The 20,196-nt window shown below is 43.1% G+C and overlaps 1 protein-coding gene across 1 annotated transcript; it reads left to right on the top strand.

Moving 5' to 3' along the window:
* Positions 1 to 3,951: 3,951 nt before the first annotated feature.
* Positions 3,952 to 19,206, top strand: LOC144825283 (cocaine- and amphetamine-regulated transcript protein-like). The gene is made up of 3 exons (XM_078684116.1): positions 3,952 to 4,121; positions 4,903 to 4,983; positions 18,478 to 19,206. The coding sequence occupies exons 1-3, from the start codon at positions 3,984 to 3,986 to the stop codon at positions 18,580 to 18,582; spliced, it is 324 nt and encodes a 107-aa protein (XP_078540242.1). The 5' UTR covers positions 3,952 to 3,983; the 3' UTR covers positions 18,583 to 19,206.
* The last annotated feature ends 990 nt before the right edge of the window (positions 19,207 to 20,196 follow it).

The raw sequence follows: 20,196 nt of genomic DNA, 5'->3' as shown, positions 1-20,196 counted from the left end.
CTTGTAAATTAAACGCTACTAGTAGGCCTGCAGCACTAATTGTGCCATGCACTGAAATAGCCCTCTTACCATGGCTCAGGCCTGACTTTGCAGAGCATGTATGTGCAGTTTTACACTGCATCTTCGACCTGGCAAGATAAGCCTCTTGCCAGGGCTAAACCTTTCCTTTTTATATATAAATGTCACCCCTAAGGTAGGTGCAATGTATTTTAAAGGCAGGCCATGTACTTTTAAGTTTTACATGTCTTGGCAGTTATTAGTTTAATAATAGTTTTTTAATTAAATGTATGCAAATACATACATTAACATACATTTCTTTAACTTTAAAAAAAAGTTTCTTTGTTATATTTTTTGAAATATATATTGAATCTATTTTTTTAATTAATGTTACTATTTAATATATTTAATATTTAAATGTATATATTTTTTTACGATATTTAATACAACAATATTAATGACAATGATATTTTCTTTTAGATATTTTTGTACTTACCATTATAACATTTTGGTATGAGGATATTTTCATAAGCAATATTTTGTTAGTGAACCATGAAGAGCTGGATGTTCATGTGAGCAGTAGACTCAAGTTAGATTAGATGATTTACTATTACAGGTGTTATAATATTCAACATAAAACTGTTCTATGTTGAATTCAACAACTACTTTTGTTTATTTACATTGCTTTATAGTGCACTATGACTTCATTGTGCTATACATAGCAGATGTTAGCATTAGTTTAGTAATAATATATAGCAGTCTCTTTATAACTTATGAGTTATTATAGAAGGAATGAAGTCAAAATCCAGGAGAAACTGAAATTATGAGCGCAAATTTATGCTGCATGACATAGCAGCTCTGATAAGAGCTGATGAGAGAATGTTTTGTATTTGCCGCCCTTTGTCCTTCTCTAGATTTAAAAGGGGGAAGACTATGGGGCATATTATCCAAGAACGGCATTAAATTATCGCCGTTTTAGCAGCGATAATGGGCTTGATAATATGCCCTTAAGAATTTTGATAAAAGCCCATGTTCACAGCAGAACATGGGCTTCTATGGGAATTCACAAGGGCATATTATCAAGCCCATTATCGCCGCTTTAGCAGCAGTTTCCTGCCGCTAAAGTGGCGATAATTTTAACGCAGTTTCTTGATAATATGCCCCTATGTGGTATGCTCGAAATAGTCACACTTTTCTTCCGATTTCTTTCTGTCTAGCTCTAAATTACAGATGCATCTGAGGAAAAAATAATGTTGTTTAATTTTCCTCCATTCGCATAAACACCACAAAACAAATTGTAATTTATCAATATTGGGGCATATCATCAACAACCGGCGACATTTATCGCTAAGCGCACTTAGCGCTAGGATAATTATCGCCAGCTACCGCTGGTTTCTATCGCGGAGATAGCATGCTATCAGCAACGCTTATCTCCAAAGCGTTAGAAATCAAGGTGCAAGCTGCCAAATGTGCAATTATCGGTGGAAATCCAGCAATAATCGCACAACGTTTGGCGAATGCTTGCTGATAGGGCAGGGCAGACTTAGCCATGATATCCACCTTCCATAGGATATCATGGCTAAGTCAGATGAAAAGCAGGCGTAAGGAAAGATGCGATAACCGAGGTTAGCCCTACTTTTCTTATCGCTCTGCAGGTTAGCTTGAGGCTAGATATTAGTAGAAATGTTGGTTAGCGACATTTCTCCTGTTATTCTGGGGAGGAACGCCAACTTTGCATCTCATTTCAGATACAAAGCTGGGCGTTAAGGGAAAGGGCGCTGAGGCAAGGATTCACGCTATAGCGTGACCTTGCTAATAGGGTGATACAATTAGCGCCGCTTTCCGGCCAAAAACAGCTGCTAAAGCGGCGATAATTGTCTTGATGATATGCCCCATTGTGCCTATGTGTAGTTCCTGTGTGTGCATGTGAAGTTGGCATATATGATAATATGCATATCATTTCTGTGTACCTATAGTAATGTATGCTTGTAACTTTTATCAAAGCGTGCTACTTTGGCTGCTGTCTGTTTTTGTACCATCAACCAATTACATAGGAATGGTTCCATGGGCTCTAGAGCAAGCAAGCTATGGATCTCTCTCACTACTGGGTGGGAAGTAAAATGCCGTGATAATCCAGGTTCAGAGGGCCCTAAGACCTCTGGGACCCGTGCCACTGCACCTACTGCACCACTGACACCCATGCCATCAGCTAGTTTCATGAGTGACTGAGATTACAGCATGGGTTTAGAGGCTATTGAGCACACTGTGCCCAGTGAAAACCTAGTGCTGTGGGAGGGAGCGGCACTCCCAGAGCTTCCAGCTGAAGCTTAGAGCTGTGTGCGAGCTGCTCGCCTTTAGCGTCCAGTGGAAGCTTAGAGCTGTGCGTGAGCTTCTCGCCCATAGCGTCCAGTGGTAGCCTAGAGCTGTGTGCAAGCTGCTCTCCTAGAGCGTCCAATGGAAGCTTAGAGCTGTGCGCGAGCTGCTCGCCTTTAGCATCCAGGGGAAGCTAAGAGCTGTGCGCGAGCTTCTCGCCCATAGCGTCCAGTGGTGGCCTAGACCTGTGTGTGAGCTGCTCTCCCAGAGCGTCCAGTGGAAGCTTAGATCTGTGCGCGAGCTGCTCACCTTTAGCGTCCAGTGGTAGACTAGAGCTGTGTGTGAGCTGCTCTCCCAGAGCATCCAGTGGAAGCTTAGAGCTTTGCGCGAGCTGCTCTCCTTTAGCGTCCATTGGTAGACTAGAGCTGTGTGCGAGCTGCTCGCCCAGAGCATCCAGTGGAAGCTTAGTGCTGTGCTGTCTCAGAGCGTCCTGTGGAAGCTTAGAGCTGTGCATGAACTGCTCGCCTTTAGTGTCTAGTGGAAGCTTAGAGCTGTGCGTGAGCTTCTCGCCCATAGCGTCCATTGGAAGCTTAGAGCTGTGCGCGAGCTTCTCGCCCATAGCGTCCAGTGCTATCCTAGAGCTGTGTGTGAGCTGCTCGCCCATAGCGTCCAGTGGAAGCTTAGAGCTGTGCGCGAGCTTCTCGCCCATAGCGTCCAGTGCTATCCTAGATCTGTGCGCGAGCTGCTCGCCCATAGCGTCCAGTGGAAGCTTAGAGCTGTGTGCGAGCTGCTCGCCCATAGCGTCCAGTGGAAGCTTAGAGCTGTGCGCGAGCTTCTCACCCATAGCGTCCAGTGCTATCCTAGAGCTGTGTGCGAGCTGCTCGCCCATAGTGTCCAGTGGAAGCCTAAACCTGTGTGCGAGCTGCTCCCCCTTAGCGTCCAGTGGTAGCCTAGACCTGTGTGCAAACTGCTCGCCCTTAGCGTCCAGTGGTAGCCTAGAGCTGTGTGCGAGCTGCTCGCCCATAGCGTCCAGTGGAAGCTTAGAGCTGTGCGCGAGCTTCTCGCCCATAGCGTCCAATGCTATCCTAGAGCTGTGTGCGAGCTGCTCGCCCATAGTGTCATAGTGGAAGCCTAGACCTGTGTGCGAGCTGCTCGCTCTTAGCGTCCAGTGGTAGCCTAGAGCTGTGTGTGAGCTGCTCTCCCAGAGCATCCAGTGGTAGCCTAGAGCTGTGTGTGAGCTGCTCTCCCAGAGCATCCAGTGGAAGCTTAGAGCTGTGAGCGTGAGCGGGCTGTTCATCTTTAGCGTCTAGTGCTATCCTAGAGCTGTGCGCGAGCTGCTCACCTTTAGCGTCCAGTGCTATCCTAGAGCTGTGTGGGAGCTGCTCGGCCTTAGCATCCAGTGGTAGCCTAGACCTGTGTGCGAGCTGCTCGCCCATAGCATCCAGTGGTAGCCTAAACCTGACTGTGTGCGAGCTGCGCCTCGCCCGTAGCGTCCAGTGGTAGCCTAGAGCTGTGTGCGACGCGAGCTGCACGTCCACCTCCTGGCAGCTGACAGTGTTCACGAGTAGTGGGCGGGGTCCGGTACCTGTGCATTTAAAAGCAGCGAGCGGGAGCCAGAGGCAGGAGAGAGGAGCAGCCCACGCCTCCGGACACCGCGCCCGCCCTTCAGCACCATGGAGAGAGCACCCTTGCTGCTGAAGCTCCTGTGTGCCGCCCTCCTGCTTTCCCTCTGCCTCAGCCAGTCTTCCAGGGACTTCTTTCCCGATGAGCTGCCGGAAAAGCGATCCCACTCTTCAGAGGAGAGAGACCTGGTCAGTCCCGGCTGCTAATCCACGGAGTTGCAGCTCAGACACTTTTAGCAGCTTTTTCTTCTTTTCTCAGAACACATGCAAAGCCAGGCGCTCTGGCACAGCGTGGCATGCGCGTCTCGGGTGTGCTCGGGGTCTGTAAGAAGCAGGCTGCGCTGAGCAGACAAGGCTGGGCAACAGGAGCTAGGTCTGAAAATGCCAAGTGGGACGAGCTGAAAAGCCACGGCTGGGTGAACATCTCACACCTTATGTGGGATATATTGGGGCGGTTGTGAGGCGCCTTTATGATCTGTGCATGCATTGGGATTTGTTAACCCGAGACTTCCTTCGTGCTCCAGAAATTCTACACAACACAGCACCAAACTTTGGTGCATAAGTCTTATTTTAGCGCCAAACACAGATTAAAGAGGGTCTTGATCTAAGCGCCAAAAGCAGGAATATTCTAAATGTGTGATTGTAAATGGTTTCTGAATAAGTGAAAACCGAAATGTGAATTCGCAGAGTGCATTACACTCTAAAAACTGCATATTTTGGGTTTGTACGAGTTTGTCAGAGCGCAGGGGGTAGGTGATGAGTGAATCTGTTCAGTTTATAGTGTCATATATAACGCTTCCATACCGCATCTCACCTTCCACAGCAGATCAAACACTACAACCGAGCTGCACGCCAGGCGCTGTTCACAGGAGCGTTCCGTGGTCGCGGTGAACGCTGCACGGTGATGCAGCTGGGGGTAATATGCATGTTCACAAGTTTTACTTGTGTGTCCTTGTGCCCTTGTTTGCAGGCAGAAGCGATGGAGAATCTCCTACTGAACTTCGAGAGCAAGCACCCAAGTCTCCAGAAGAAAGCCGCCCAGATCCCTATGGTGAGTTCTCCTACACATTCTTCCTGGAGGCTTCTGAGCCCCGTGAAGGGGGAACGTCTTGTCCTTTTGTTTTTTTAGATGGATCTTGCCTCATCATCAGAATTCCCTAATACATGCGGGGCATTGGTTCAATTTACGTTTGCAGGCGTTCTAATCTCAGCGCCGTTTCTTCACCAAATAGTGTAATCTTGCTCAAATCGTTGTATCGCTCTGTTCTCTAGTCTTCAGGAAAGTAGGACAGTTTCTGTAAATTAGAAGGCACTTCACTTTTTTAACAATTTGACCAAAACCATTGGCTTTTAGCCCTGCTATTAGAAGTCTGGAAGATCAATGCAACCCGGTGTAACTCAGACATTTATGTCTGTTAATACCCGCTTAAGTCTATTGGAAACTTTCAAAGTTACAAAATATATTAGTTCGTTTTATCCTTAGTAGTTTTGATTTATTTGAAAAACTGCTTCCAACCAATTATTGTTTTTTTTCCTTTTGATGTTTTACTATCAGATTGTATAATTTAGGGACACTAGGAAAATATATGCTTATTTTACCCATTTCAAGTATATATGCAATCCAGGCTGCATGAAAAACTTTCAGTACATTTAAAAGGCCAACCCAATACGCTTGTAAAATGAACTTTAGACAGTTTATATAAAAGTGACTTTAAAATAATTCAAGATTATAAGCACATAGATAACACCGAGAGACATATTGCACAATTAATGTTGCATTTTTAGAGGAAATGGGTCAAAGAACGGTATATGGTAGTGATGTATGAGAGGAGAAAATTCCCAGAGGATGTGCAGTTTAATGTTACATACTTTATACAGATGTGGGATCTTCCTGTCAGCCAAGTGCAGACTGTTGCATAAGGCTTAATCGCTACTCGCAAAACATTTCTAACTGCTCACAATTTTTGGGAGGTGACATAAAAAATGAATGACTGCAGAGGATCACAGAGCGAAAAAGGACAGCAGAATTAAAATAGGCCACTTGATCTCGCTATCTGTATCTCAACTACTAACTCACATCTCCCCATCTGGCAGTTTTAGGGGAGTGGCAATAATCTAAAGCACCCGTTAGAACTGTCCCTCCCTATCAAAGTAACATCGTGCATATATTCAGTTCTATAAAATGGCCAAACCTGTTCATGTTTTAGAAATGCTCTTGTGTGCATTTTATTCGACATGGATCTGTGAGAATATTTTTGTCTGAAGATATTTAGCTCGTTTTATCAATTGAGTCCCGCATAGAGTACAGGGACGACGAGGCTTATATCTATTACACCCAGTGCTTTAAATGGAAATAAATAAGTACAGGTACTCAATACATTGAGCTAGGGGCATGGTAGTGGGCGGGGTAAAAAACACTTCTGTCGAGTATTCATTTTGTCCTTGATAGTTGCCTCACACTTTTCATCTGTGCAGAGAAGGGCATTTACACCAGTTGCAGTACATACAAAACATGTGAGAAGTGTATCAATATAAACAAAATGTGCTAACTTGTTACACAAAATGAATGTCAAACACCACATGTTAATGTTTCCTTGTTTTGTAATATTTGCAGCTTCTTAATGTCATACTGTTCCTACTTACTTGCATTTGGCACAATCCTTTTATATTCATGAGTGCACACACATAACACACAAAACAAGTATTCCACGCATTTCTTTTCAAATATCAGTTCTGAGTGTCCTGATTCTCTTCTGTTCTGATTTCATTTCTCTCTCACACACAAACAAGCAGACATACACTCTCAGTCTTCACATCTCTAACCTCTTGATCCCTCCCCCTCACTTATCTCCCATTTGTATCTCACTCCGTCCCACTCTCTTTACCCCAATTGTATCCCATCATTCTCTACCATCACTCTCTCTATTTCTCCGTACCTCTCTTACTCTTTCCATAGCTGTCCCAATCGCTTCCCCATCTCTGTCTGCGCTTACCACTTCTGTCTATCTTTTTCTCCTTTAAACTGTCATCTGCTTCTTCTATATCTGCCCCTTCACTCTTCACCTTCTCCTCACCCATTATCCATCCTCTCCCCTCAGGCCCCGCGGTTGTTAAGCTTTCAGGGGCAGACAGGGGGCTGTTGGGGACAATGATGAGAGATTTCATCTGGGTGGGGAGGGAGCAGAGGCCCACTTGCCCCAGTAGCAGGCCTCCAGCAGGCCATTCAGGCCCCATCGTGCCGCTTGCCACAGCTGAATGATACAGACAAACGACAAAACAGCAAACATGCTGCTAAAAAACAGGAACACAGCTGGCCCTCGGCACCAGCCTAGTCCCCAACTTATCAATTCGACCCTGAGTACCGGTACTCTCCTTGGCAGTGGAGCAGTGCCGGTACTCAGTACAGGTGAGTACTTGCCCATTTAAAGCACTGATTACATCACATGCCACATGCCACACCACGGACAAGGACACCATGGAATAGTGAACCTGAGGGCAGTGGTGCGCATGCTGGGCACCAGTCAGTGATTGTGAGCTGCAGCACTTAGGCACCCGTTAAAGTGGAGGTGAAGCGTTGCTGCTTGTATGTCGCTGAGGAATGCTAATATAATGAGGTTTATATTATAGTATGACAAGGGTAACAAATTCCAATCAAGTGTTCATAGCTACATATCATCTGGGAGGTCCCATGTGTGTGTATGTGTGCATATATGTGTACGTTTTGCACAACGTGTTTCTAGGTTGGTCCACTAGATGGGTTCGGAGTGCAAACTGGAGGTGGATGTGAAGATGTGATAAGGGTGGGTGGAGTCAGATAATCACACATTTACTCAGCATTTTATTTATAATGCATGTTAATATGATGTTGTAGAGCACTGGCCGTAGCATAGGGTCTACAAGATTACGCGAGCACCACGTCAAAGCCCTACATATTCACTGCAGTATCTTTCATTCAACCAATCACCAGGCCTCACATAAAGTCTGAGAAATTGCTGACTCCGCTAGCTCGCTACTTTGTATTCTTTGTTTTAACACTTTTGGCACATTTGTGTAGTGCGAAGACGGATAAGTTTTTTTTCTCTTTCTCAAAAATGTTGGAATAAAGGGGTCTCGTTAGGACAGAGGGAAATGGCCTGGTTACTTTTCAGTAATCTTCATTCCATCAAGCATAGGTCTTCCTCATCACATCCGTACTGAGCAATGTAGGACAGTGAGGAGGAAGACGGACGAAGAACTAATGGCCTGGGTACTTACCAGTAATGACCTAGTTATTTACTGGTAATCTCCATTACTCCAAGTACAGGTCTTCCTCGTCAGTCAATTGTTGACAGATAAGGAGGTACTGGCCTGGGTATTTACCAGTAATGACCTAGTTACTTACCAGTAATCTTTATTACTCTGAGTACAGGTCATCACAGTCCAATGTTGCCCAGTAAGGACTGAGAGGAGGAAGCCAGATGAGGAGGTACTGGCCTGGGTACTTACTAGTAATGACCTAGTTACTTACCGGTAATCTTCATTAGTCTGAGTTCAGGTCGTCACAGTCCATTGTAGCCCAATGAGGCCTTGGACGAGGAAGGCAGATGAGGAGGTAATGCTCCTTCTGTCAATCAGGGACACTGGCAGGTCACCCGCACCTGTCAGCCACACACAAGTCTCCTCACTCCGCTCCCACCTTAAGCACTGGGCCTTTGGCAGTGGGCAGTCCTGCTGCCCCCAAGGTCTGAGCACAGCATCGAGCAGCAGAGAGAAAAACTCTCCAGCTGCCTCCTGGCAGCCAATCCAGGCTGCCCCATCCTTGCCCCACCAGTGAAGATTCCAGACTTCACAAGAGTGAAGCTCTTGACCCACACACCCTCCCTCCGCCTCAGCATTGCGTAGCTTCCTGTGGTGCAACAGGTGTATCGGTACAGGCGCAAAGGTCTGAGGAGTCGCCAAACCCTGGTGATAGCTGCACTGCACAGTTCCAACAGCCGGCAGGCGGCTCCATTTATTTTCTTGCACTATGGCCTATGACACACTGGCTACACCACTGTGTGGAATGCAAAATGATGAGCCCTTTCTTGTGGAATGCGTTGAGGGCCTCAATACTCCCACATCTCCAAGGTATGCATGGGCTTTGTACTGAATGGACGTCTCTGTATGGAGGGCCCTTGGCGGGTGCCCCCATCTGTGCTCTCATCCCCCCCATCGGCATTAGCCCGGGTGCCTCTGTCTCTCTTAATACCGAAAAGCAAATCCATCTGTGCTGCTGTTAACTCTTGACTGGCAGAGCAGGAAATGAAACTGAAACCTGCCGCTGCGGAGAGAACGCTGCAAGGGGGGGTCGAGCCCAAGCTCAGACAGGAGCTGGTGATAGTGCACAGGGGAAAAAACAGAAAAAGGCAATACATTGAGGCACTTGGTCACTTTGACAAAGTAGATTGAGTTTAAAACAAGCCCGCGTGCGCCGTGTGACTCATGAAGATTCAGGCACGTGGCCCAGAGCTCGTAAACTTTACAACTCTTTCTCTTCTGAGCTCCCTCCATTCTGCACAAGTCAGACTGTCAATCACACCAGTTATTGCATACAACGTTTTCACTGCCTTTCCAAATCGCAGTGCTGATTTTAAGTGCAGCATCCAGCGTCATGGAAGTGTGAGTGATATCGTCATGACGCCACAATGCATACAACCCTGCCGGTTGCCTTTTGGACGTGTTTGTTGGTGGTTTTTTTTTAATATACATTTTTATTGGTGTTTTCACAAAACGGCTGTTGGTTTCAGTTGGAATGCTTATTTAACAAGTAAAATGGCACTTATTTTTCTGCTGATCATGTTCAGTAGTAAACCCCCCACATGCCTCCTGTCTCATTTGAATTTTCCCCAGGGCCATGAGTGTAGGGCCTGACGTACAGCACTGTGCAGCCACTAGCCTGCAATATTCCACTTTCTCACCCTTTTCTCACTGCCAGCTCAATCTCTGCTATGGGAGCTGCTCTATGTGATTTAAGTCAAATAACCATCATCATCCTTTGGTAGGAGCTGCTTAACAATCCTGTTCTTTTAAATTGTGGTGCCAACAATATTGAGGGACTAAGGGCCAGATGAATCAACATTACATTTTGCAAGTCTATAATAGCAAGTTTTACCAATTCACTATCTGCTAATATTTTGTGATTCCCACGCATTCCTTAATTGCGACTCGCATATTGCGAGTTGCAAATAAGGAATGGCTTCCCATTCATTTCTATGGGCCAAGGGAGGCCCATAGGAATGAATGGGAATTGCATGCGCAATTCGCGAGTACCCAATAGGTACTCGCAAATTGCGCATACAATTCCAAGGATGCAAGGGTTCCAGAAGGAAACCCTGTTGCACCCCTGAAATGTACATGTGTGCACATATAGCGCACATACGTGCCTAAGGCCATGTATGTGAGCCACATGGCACTTTGAAAAATGCAAAACAGTGAATTGTTCTAGGAAATCGCAAATTACCTCTGGATCTGGATCGTTATGAGAACTTACATTTATCATTAGTTGGGCGAGTTAATATTATTAAAATGTTGATCCTACCCAAACTGTTGTATCTTTTTAGGGCAATCCCTCTTTTAATTGAAAATAAGTGGTTTAAAACTTGCGAAAGTATGGTAAATCGGTTTATTTGGGCCAGAGGTAAAACCCGGAGGGCATTGAGGTTTATGTCCCTTCCTAGGGAGAGAGGGGGGTGGTCACTGCCGGATCTAAAGGTATATTATTGGGCTGCAGCAATACAAGGAATGGTTGGATTAATTGGGGGGGCTGAGATGGATGGATGGGATAAGACAGGCTCGTTGGCTATATATGGTCTAGCTCTGGGTACAAATGCTGAAAATATTTTTTTAAGATTTACTGATGGAAGTTATTTTAAAAGAACACGTTTCAAGATAATTATGGCGGCCTACAGTATTTGGAAAGGATTTTCCCAAAAAGTTGGAATAGGGAAATTTAGTGTATATACTAGATTCAAAAATAATCCCTCATTACCTAGGGCTGTGTTTTCAGGAATGGTATATGAAGAATGGGAGATTCGAGGCATAAGAATGATTGGCGATATGTGGGACGATAATGGCATCTTACAATTTATAGATTTGAAAAATAAGTATATGTTAAATACAAATCATTTCTTTAAATACCTTCAAATAAGGAGCTGTATATTAAATAAAAAAGGGGGAGCTCTAGGCTTTGGGAGGAGTATAATGATGGATCTCATACAAAAAGGTAATGACTGTACTATAAAAAGATTTTATTTAGAAATGATAAAGTTAAAAAAGGATGATCTTGACAAATGGATAATTAAATGGTCCTCAGATTTAGATATAGCTAGAGAAAGAGATATTTTCTCTGAATCACTTGAGATGGGATGTAAATTACTATGCTCAGCGTCTCTTCAGGCCCAGCATTACAAGAGTTTGTATCATTTGTATTATACGCCATGGAAAATTGCTCAATGGGGGGCGGTGTCGGGCATCTCGTGTTTTAGATGTGGCAGTATGGAGGCCAATTTGTTACATATTTTCTCTACCTGTCCACATTTAGATAAGATAAAACAAGATATCGGGAATTTTTTTCGGAATGCCTTAGACACAACAATAGAGTTGGACTCAGCAACCATTTTGTTGGGAATATCCCCCAACGGACAAATTAATTGTAAATATTTTCTGTTTGTAGCAATGTCGATTTTTAGACTGCTTGTGGCCTCAACTTGGTTAGATCCAAATCCTCCAACGTATCATCAATGGCTTGGGAAAACTTTGTCAATACAAAAATTGGAAACAGCTATTTACTCTAGGAAAGGGAGAAAGGGTAAAAAGCTGGGTATGCAAATCTGGGGTCCTCTGATCCAATGGAAGGTTGGAACTGAATAAGGTATTTAGAGAAATATATGTATTATGGAATGTTAACATATATTATTTGTATCCGTATATATTATGATTGGATCTGTATGTAGTATATATATTGTAATATTTCATTTTCCCTTTTTTCTTTTATACGTAGCTGAGTATGTGGCTGCCTTATGAAACTCATTGTGCCTTGTCCATGTAATGGGGGAGAGGGTGGGAAATAAAATGTGGGGAAAAAATGTATCAATAAAAATATTTAAAAAAAAAAAAAAAAAAAAAGGAAATCGCAAATTACCACCAACTTAAAGTTGGTGGTAATTTGCGATTCCTTAAAGCAATATCACAATTTGGGATGGCTACTAGAATAGCATTTCGGGAATTGCAAATTGTGATTCTCTAAATGCACGTGCAAAATTGGGAATCGCAGATTTAGCGAATCCTTATTTTGCAAGTGGGATTTTTCTTCCCTACATTGCACACTACAATTTTGCGATCACAAACGGTCAAATTCTGCAAATTTCACCATTTGCGATCTCAATTTTGCTTGATACATCTGGCCCAAAATTTCAAAAGTTAAGTGCACAGAGGGAGGTAAGGATTTACTATTAACTCCACAACTACGTACCTTGAGGAAATATATATTGCGTAATGACTAACTTGTGAGCAATAAAATCAACTTACGCCAAGCATAGGTGGAGTTCGCGCCTTCTTCATCACCGTTAGGAGGTTAAAGTAGGGAATCTTCTTGAATATATATATATATATGCAAAAAATGCAAAAAAGAAGGAGAGAACCCTGGGTAGTTCTCCAGTTTAGGTGGAAAGCAGCTCCTGTGAGAGCACTCTCAACACCAGCGACACTCTAGATCGGCTCACCTCAAATGTCTGTTTTCTATCAAAGTTTTTAAGCATAGGATTAGCACAGTGCCATCCACGCCGAGATAGAAAAAGACAACGTCTTTTGCCATTTCTACAGCAAAGTTTTTAAGCATAGGACTAGCACAGTGCTGTCCTTGCCGAGCTGTAAAATGACAAAAGCCATTTATCACTCCAGGCACAGTATTACAGCTTTGAATTGGTAAAATACCAACTCAAGCCAACCTGAAATGAGTAAAAGCAACCCCTGACACAGTGTTTCGCTCCAATTAGAGCTCTTCAGAGAGGTATAGCTTTGTCCAGGCACAAGGGAGCACCCAGTATAAGTCAAAACAAAACCCTTTTCAGGCATAGAGTGATGCACACTGTGTCAGGGTATGGTATGATTCTGAAATGTCTTCATAGGATTAAATTCTCTTCCTCGACTCTGTTGAAGTACAGTGGTTAAAGGATCCTGGCATGCAGTCAAGCCCTCATGTTCCAGGCTTGCGGCATAAATATTTATTTATTGGTATTGCTTTCTATACAAACATTCACCATGAGAGGATGGAAACATTTGTCAATGCACTAAGAAATGTCAATAAAAAGCCAATATAGACTGGAGCAACAGGGGGACTGGTTATACTTTCTTTTGACAAATTGGCCTTTCCCAGAGGTTGGACTAAGGATGGAGGTTGACGAAAAGGATGGGGCATGAAATGCTAGGGTTTTAAAAGTACATTTGTGCTTCGGTGGGTAGACATGTAGGTTGGGGAGCAGTGGGATTGGGTCAGATATTGGAGATATTCTAGGAGATCAGTGCATCTGTCAGGGGATGGTGCAAGGGCTGAGTTGTAATAAGTTTAGAGATCACGAAGATTTTAAGGTTTTCAATTACTATCTGTTTTATTAAAATCAAATGCAATTCACAGTCAAAAATAGCAACATAAAATATCAAGTGACCACACGTCCATAATAACTATCTATGTGAAAGCTGCAATAACATCGAAATCACTAGTAATATTACTTTTAAAACATTCTGACTAAAACCTCTGATCCATCCTTCTTTATCATCTGATCTATATTGAACAAAGAGATGGATACGTGTAGATTTGAAGATTTACCATTTAAGGGATGTGAGGCCACTTTATTTAAACTTACTTTGTCTTCCCAGTTTACATTCTCAGGGATTCTGCTCTATCACCCCCCTGGGCCTGCTGGGTCATGGGCTACTTCATTCCCTGATCTTATTACTCCCTATCTTCCGGACGCCGCCAATCTTACCATCCTGGGCGACTTGAATCTTCACTTCGATGACCCAACATGTGTGACAAGCACTATATTGATCTCTGACCTGGCCGCAATGAATATTCTGCTCCATAATTCTGGCCCTACCCATGTGGCTGACTATTTATAGGATCCCATTTTTTCCAACCTAGCTAATATTCTTTGCTCCCCTGCTCTCCCAGTCCTCTGGTCAGATCACTTCTTGGTTGGTTTCCGTGTCAGAAAAGAAATGCCAAGCTTATCTCTGACCGTTCTGGGTATTACATCCAAATCAAGAATTGGGGGAAATTGGACATCTACATTTTTAATAAGCTCCTTTCTAATAATGCTCCTGACATCAATCAAGTCTCCATGGCATATTTGGATACTATCCAAAACTGGATTTTAAAATCCATTGATGGGTGTCCTCCGCCTTCTATTAAGAAGGTGACCAATTATCGTCCCCCCGCCCCTTGGTTCACAGAGAGGTTGCTGATAGAGAAAAGTAAATGTAAAGTGTTAGAAAGACGCTGGAGGAAAGCCTATGCACCTGAACCCAAACTAGCATATAAAATGGCAAAAAGAGACTACCATTCACTCTGTAATGCCGCCCGAGCTGAACATGTGAGTTCTACCATCTCTAACGCACAGAATAGTTTGAAAACTCTGTTCAAGCTAGTAAAAAAAATACACTTGTCACTGAATGTTAAGCCGGTTAACATAATACAGCGAACTATCCGGTAACATCGAGAAATACTGAACAGCTGGACTGTCAGACTGCCGAACCCATTAATAAATTGGAAAATTGGTCACTCCTAGATATAAAATCTTTCAAACAGCTTCTTTACAGTCTTAAATCTGGCTCACCTAGAGATCCTCTCCATGTAGCTGTGCTGCAGAAGCTGGAGCTGCCGTCTTTGCTGGAACTACTTAATGCTTCCTTACAGGAAGCAACTGCTCCACCTGAGTGGAAGCACGCCATGGTCCTCCCACTCATGAAAAAAACCAATGCTGACCCGGCGCAACCGTCCAACTTTCAGCCTATTTGTTTACTCCTGGTTTTCTCAAAAATTTAGGAAAAACACATTAATTTACAACTGACTCACCTCATCGATTTTCAAAAGTTTCTGCATCCCTCACAGTCCTGTTTCAGAGCAGGTTTATCAACAGAAACAACTCTTCTTGGAGTAACAGAAATGATGCGAAGCTGTTTGGATGCTGGAGAAACGGTGGCACTTATACTACTTGATTTGAATGCCGCTTGTGACACGGTTTCTCATACCGTGTTATTGAAAGCCCTACAATCAATGGGTGTCAATGGCTCCGCACTCAATTGGCTTGTTGATTTTTTGACAGACCGCACGTTCCAGGTCTTCTCTCCCACGGCCAGCTCCAAAATCCATGTTCACCTTATGGAGTTCCACAGGGCTCCATTCTCAGCACTTTCCTGTTTAATGTCTATGTCAAGTCTTTGGCTGTTATTGCTGAAAATGCTAGGTTGTCTATTTTCCCCTACGCCGATGACACCCAGATAATCTTCTCTCTTTCTGCTGAGTCTAAGTCATCTTCACTTCAGACTGGATTGAGGAATATTGCAGGTTGGATGTGAGCCAACTTGCTCAGACTCAATGGCGAAAAGACCAAAGTGCTAATTTTGGGTAATAATAAAGATATCTGGGTTCCTCAACAATGCCCTTCTGAAATGGGTGCTTTACCACAGCCGATGCATCAGGTCCTCAATTTAGGCTTTATCATTGATGACCAGCTATGAATGAAGCAACAAGAGGTGAAGGTGGCCTTGACCTGTTTCACCATCCTTAAATGGCTCAAGAAAATGCTTTGGATGTTGCCCGGCTCCACTCAAAGAACTGTGGTACAGGCTCTTGTCACCTCTAGACTGGATTATAGCAACATCCTGTATCTAGGAGTCAATAAGGATGTGATACGCAAATTACAGGTGATGCAGAATGCGGCCACTAGGTTGCTTTGTCAGGTTCCCAAAATGGCTTCCATCTTAGGTTATCTTTGGGACCTTCATTGGCTCAGGGTGGAGAGGCGTATTAAATTCAAAGCCCTGAGCTACTTGTTTAAGATCAAATCTGGCAAGGCACCTCAGTACCTGAATGCCTTAACTCACTCTTACTTGCCACAGCGCCTTCTTTGCTCCTCCTCTCAGGCTAAATTTTTGGTCCCTAGGACAAGACTGCAAATGGGTGGGCCCCTCTATGTGGAATTCCCTCCCCCTGTCACTTCGGAATGAAACAGCTTATGCAAATTTTCAAAAGGGTCTAAAAACTTGGCTATTTAATCAATAGATCTCTTATTCTCCTTCTGTTCCTGTCAGGCGGTGCCGGGAAACCATCGGGTAGCTGTGCGCCGTATAAGATTAAATAACATAATATAACGCAAGAAGTAGAATGCATGGGTAGTAGAACAGAACAGAAGCTGCAATGTATTCTCTCCCAGTAACCCTTTTGGGAAGTTTGTTTAACCCATGCCATTTTATCCACTCCAAATGAGGTTTATTGGGCCACTGTTACTTTATTTAAACTCAGTCCTCTTTAGTTCTGTATCCCTTCCTGAACACTACTTCCACTTCTCAGGAATATTCTTTCTTTCATTAGTCTCCATCAGACCCAAGATAATCTCCCCCAGCAGTCATGCATTCTCCAGATACCAAGATAAGCTATCAGCAGACCCATGTAGGCTGCAGCAGAAGGATCGCCTTTGGGCTTCGATAACCTTTCTTGAGGTAGCGAGGTGCAACATTAATTTTTGTTGGTCATCCTTAGTGGCTGATTAGATGTAAACAGGGATGCCCATTTTCTGTATGCGGAGGATGTTCTCTTCTTTTGTGTCCTCTGGGTGACCAGTGAAGCACCTGGGAGAAAGCCATGGGATTTAGATTCAGGCAGCACCACAAAGATGGCTACAACTTCAATGACCACAGTAATTCTTTTCAAGGCCAATTTATGTTTTTTACACTCTCAGAGAATAAGAACTTTGGGATCACTTATGTTCCTTGTAATTGTTTTCTGTCAGACTACTGTTCTTGTAGCTTCCTCTGCACCTAATCCTTGCCCACATTGTCGTGCATGTCAGCTGGGGTTAGTTTTAATTCTGCTTCTTCTTTGGTAGTGCTAAGCTCTCCCACAACTCTGTCAGATCCCCATGTCCCCTCACAACTCTTGCATGTTCTAAACCTGGGAACTATACACTGCTGATAAAGGAATGTCGCAGGCGCAATCTTGCATGAAGCTCTGCAGGTCACAGGGAGAACTTAGCATAAATGTCATTTAGGTGTCACCAGAGATTGCAGCTGCAACCCCTGGCTTGCCCCTTGTGGCCTTTAACACTGCTTTTAACAGCCCCTGGGCTCAGAGGTGGCAAAAGCAGTATCAAGCACAGAAATTAAACAGTGTTCCATTGAATAATGTTTACTTTCTGCAGATTCCACTGGGAAATTAGACTTTCAGTTAAAAATTTAAAAAAAATAGACGTGGAATGGTCAGTCTTAATAACGTAAAATACAATCAAACAAATGAGAAAAATACACATTTTTCAAAATTGTTGTCACAGTTCATTACTGTGAATACCTGAAAGAAATATGGTTTTGAAGAGAACCTTCACCTCTGTGTCCCGGATTTGTGACAGTCCTTACAAACGATGATAAATCAAAACTTATTATCAATGAAAAGGAGCAAATCAAGCCAACAACATTGTTCATATACAAATTATTGTCCCTACGAATTAGTACTAGTGGGCCTTACCACTACTGTTTTTGAAAAATCTCGTTTGTAGTCCATTTCCCTATGATTTGGCAATACTTTTTCTTTTTGAGGTATACAGTAGGATTCAGTGATGCCAATTATTATGAGGCCATCAAGTTTAGGATCTTGTGGCATACCTTCCTAGGATTAGGTCAAAGATCATATGATGTCTCTTCCTGGGATGTCACGGAGGTCAACACGACTGTGTGAGGTCACTTCCTCTACCCATGGTGTTTTGGTGAATTGAAATTCATGAAGCTCAGTTTCTTGAGTTTCTGTGCCTCAGACCCTTAGGATCAAGTTTGCATTATTCACCCAGATCCCATTTGAATTCCGCTCTGAATGCCCAGTGCCAGGTGAACTCCAATAAACAGCATTGTATGCATGTTAGTTGCACCAGAAATAGTGCTCTTGCCTTAGCTGAACGCATTGGCATCCTCACCACAAAGGTGGATGGCTCATCCTCTTCCACACAGTTTTCTTCCCACAATTGCAGTAGGTCCACCTGATGCAGGGGAATACTTTTTAATAGACCTTACATTAGACCTTTTCCTGGTCTGCCCTTCACTCATATTAGCAGTAAAGGTGATATTATTACATTAATATGAGACAGTTCTTTGATATGTGTTCACAAGAAGACTTGAAAACTTATAGTGAGCTCCTTGAGTCTTAAAGACCCTCTCTACTTGCTTTAGCTCACTGTGACCAGTTTAATACTATCATTGACGGTGCAATTTCATTAATAGTGCAATCAATCGATTAATATTGATTTATGTAATCATTCTTTTTCAGTGTAATGGTGGTGGAAAATGTGCCATGAAATATGGGGCCCGCATTGGCATTCTCTGCCAGTGTGGCCAGGGAACCTGCTCTACTCTTCTGCTGAAATGCATCTGAACATGGAATTTTTGGCCTGCTCATCCCATCACCGGACCCAGAAACAAGGATGTCGCCATCCTTACCAACCCTCCCAGAAACGTTTTGGCTATTTTTAGCTTTTCAATCCAACAATTCATGTTTCGCACTAAAAGGAGGAAAAGTTGTATATTACATTTATCTAAAGTGTTCCTTGGATTTGCAGATATCTTACAGAGATTGATCGAATGCGCATCTGTCCAACATCTTCAAGTGCAAAAATATAACCATGCTTTTTCCTGTGCTCTTTAATTATTTTCCTATCAATATTATATTCTTTTCTTATCAATATTTATCTTCCGTTGTCCATTTATCTGTTATAATTTTTGCCGTTTCAATGATATTTAGTTAATGTTTACATTATAAAGTTTAAATCTGATAGGTCTATGATTGATAACACGCCATAGATCTTATTATCAAGTAATGATTTATAAATGTGAGTTTATGTAAATTTCAGACGTTTTCCAGTTTTTAATTAACATTTATTTTTATTTTTTATGTGCTAAATTATAGAATTGTAGCATATTTAATACTTATTAAGTTGGGTGACATGTTTACCACATTTATTCCATGTTGTAGGATTATCAATAAACATTACACATCAGATTGCTTTTTTTCTGTTATTCCCCTCCTCTATCTCTAAACTGGCCTCTTAACAATGTAATCCAGCAACGGATCCTAATGTTTCCAACATTTATAAAGTATTTTTTTCCATTGATTATGCAGTTATCTAGGCCGATTAACCATTCACTGTGGTGTGAGGAGGTTCTCCCGTTGTGAGGTGATATCCCTTTTCAACAACCTTGGGAGTTCTGAGCTCTAGGGTTAGGGTACTGACCGCCAACTCCCCTTCACAGATTCAGTATCAGAAGCTGGGGGAAATCCAACTAGCCTTCCAGGAGGGTGTTCCTGCATCCATCTGAAAAAAAGAGAGCTGACTTACTGCTCAGACAGCCCAATGGACATGTCCTTTGTTGGAATGTGGTTTATTAGTAGAGGTAAGTAGGTATCTACCTCTAGTAATAAGGACACAATCCCAATATAAGGCCAGTGAAGTTTTCAATAAATGATTCCCTTGCTCAACCGTTTGTAGCTGGCTGCGAGCAGGCAGGCTTAGCTTAGGATTGAAGTGTGTAATGCATTTAAAAACACCAATTCATTAAATAAATTGAAACACATAATAAAAATCCAACAACAATTTATAAAAACATAAAACATTGTTATGATTAAAAATGACTCCAAAATAACAAAATTCCAATGTAGTGAACTGAAGATATGCATTTCTAATGAATAAACACTTTTTAGTGCCTAAGGGTTAAAAGCATCACTTTGCGACATCTGGTCATGCTTGAACGGGACAAAGTCAAAGTTTCAGGCCAACCGTGATAGGGTGGGGTCAGATACAGTGAGTGGTAGGGCCCAGTCAAGATTTTACCTTCTGACTTAGCCACTTTTTTGGAACTTTTTCTCTCAACGTCGCGTGAGGTACCTCATCAAGCCGGATTTGGAGTCGACGACGGCGGCTTGGTTCAGCACGAGGCCTCAGTTCATTCCTGGAAGTCTTCCCCTCTGGAGCTTTCAACTGGACGAACCTGA

Source organism: Lissotriton helveticus, chromosome 3_1 (genome assembly GCF_964261635.1).
Source record: "Lissotriton helveticus chromosome 3_1, aLisHel1.1, whole genome shotgun sequence".
Classification (NCBI taxonomy): Eukaryota; Metazoa; Chordata; class Amphibia; order Caudata; family Salamandridae; genus Lissotriton; species Lissotriton helveticus.
Note: the sequence above shows the minus strand (reverse complement) of the source record. Positions and strands in the feature narration are given on the sequence as shown.

What these genes read in the sequence shown, in the direction of transcription:
- LOC144825283 (XM_078684116.1), top strand. Translation starts at nt 3,984, where the DNA reads ATGGAGAGAGCACCCTTGCTGCTGAAGCTCCTGTGTGCCGCCCTCCTG. An exon ending in CTTCAGAGGAGAGAGACCTG is followed by an intron (nt 4,122 to 4,902) that starts GTCAGTCCCGGC and finishes CCTTGTTTGCAG; the next exon opens with GCAGAAGCGATGGAGAATCT. An exon ending in AAGCCGCCCAGATCCCTATG is followed by an intron (nt 4,984 to 18,477) that starts GTGAGTTCTCCT and finishes ATTCTTTTTCAG; the next exon opens with TGTAATGGTGGTGGAAAATG.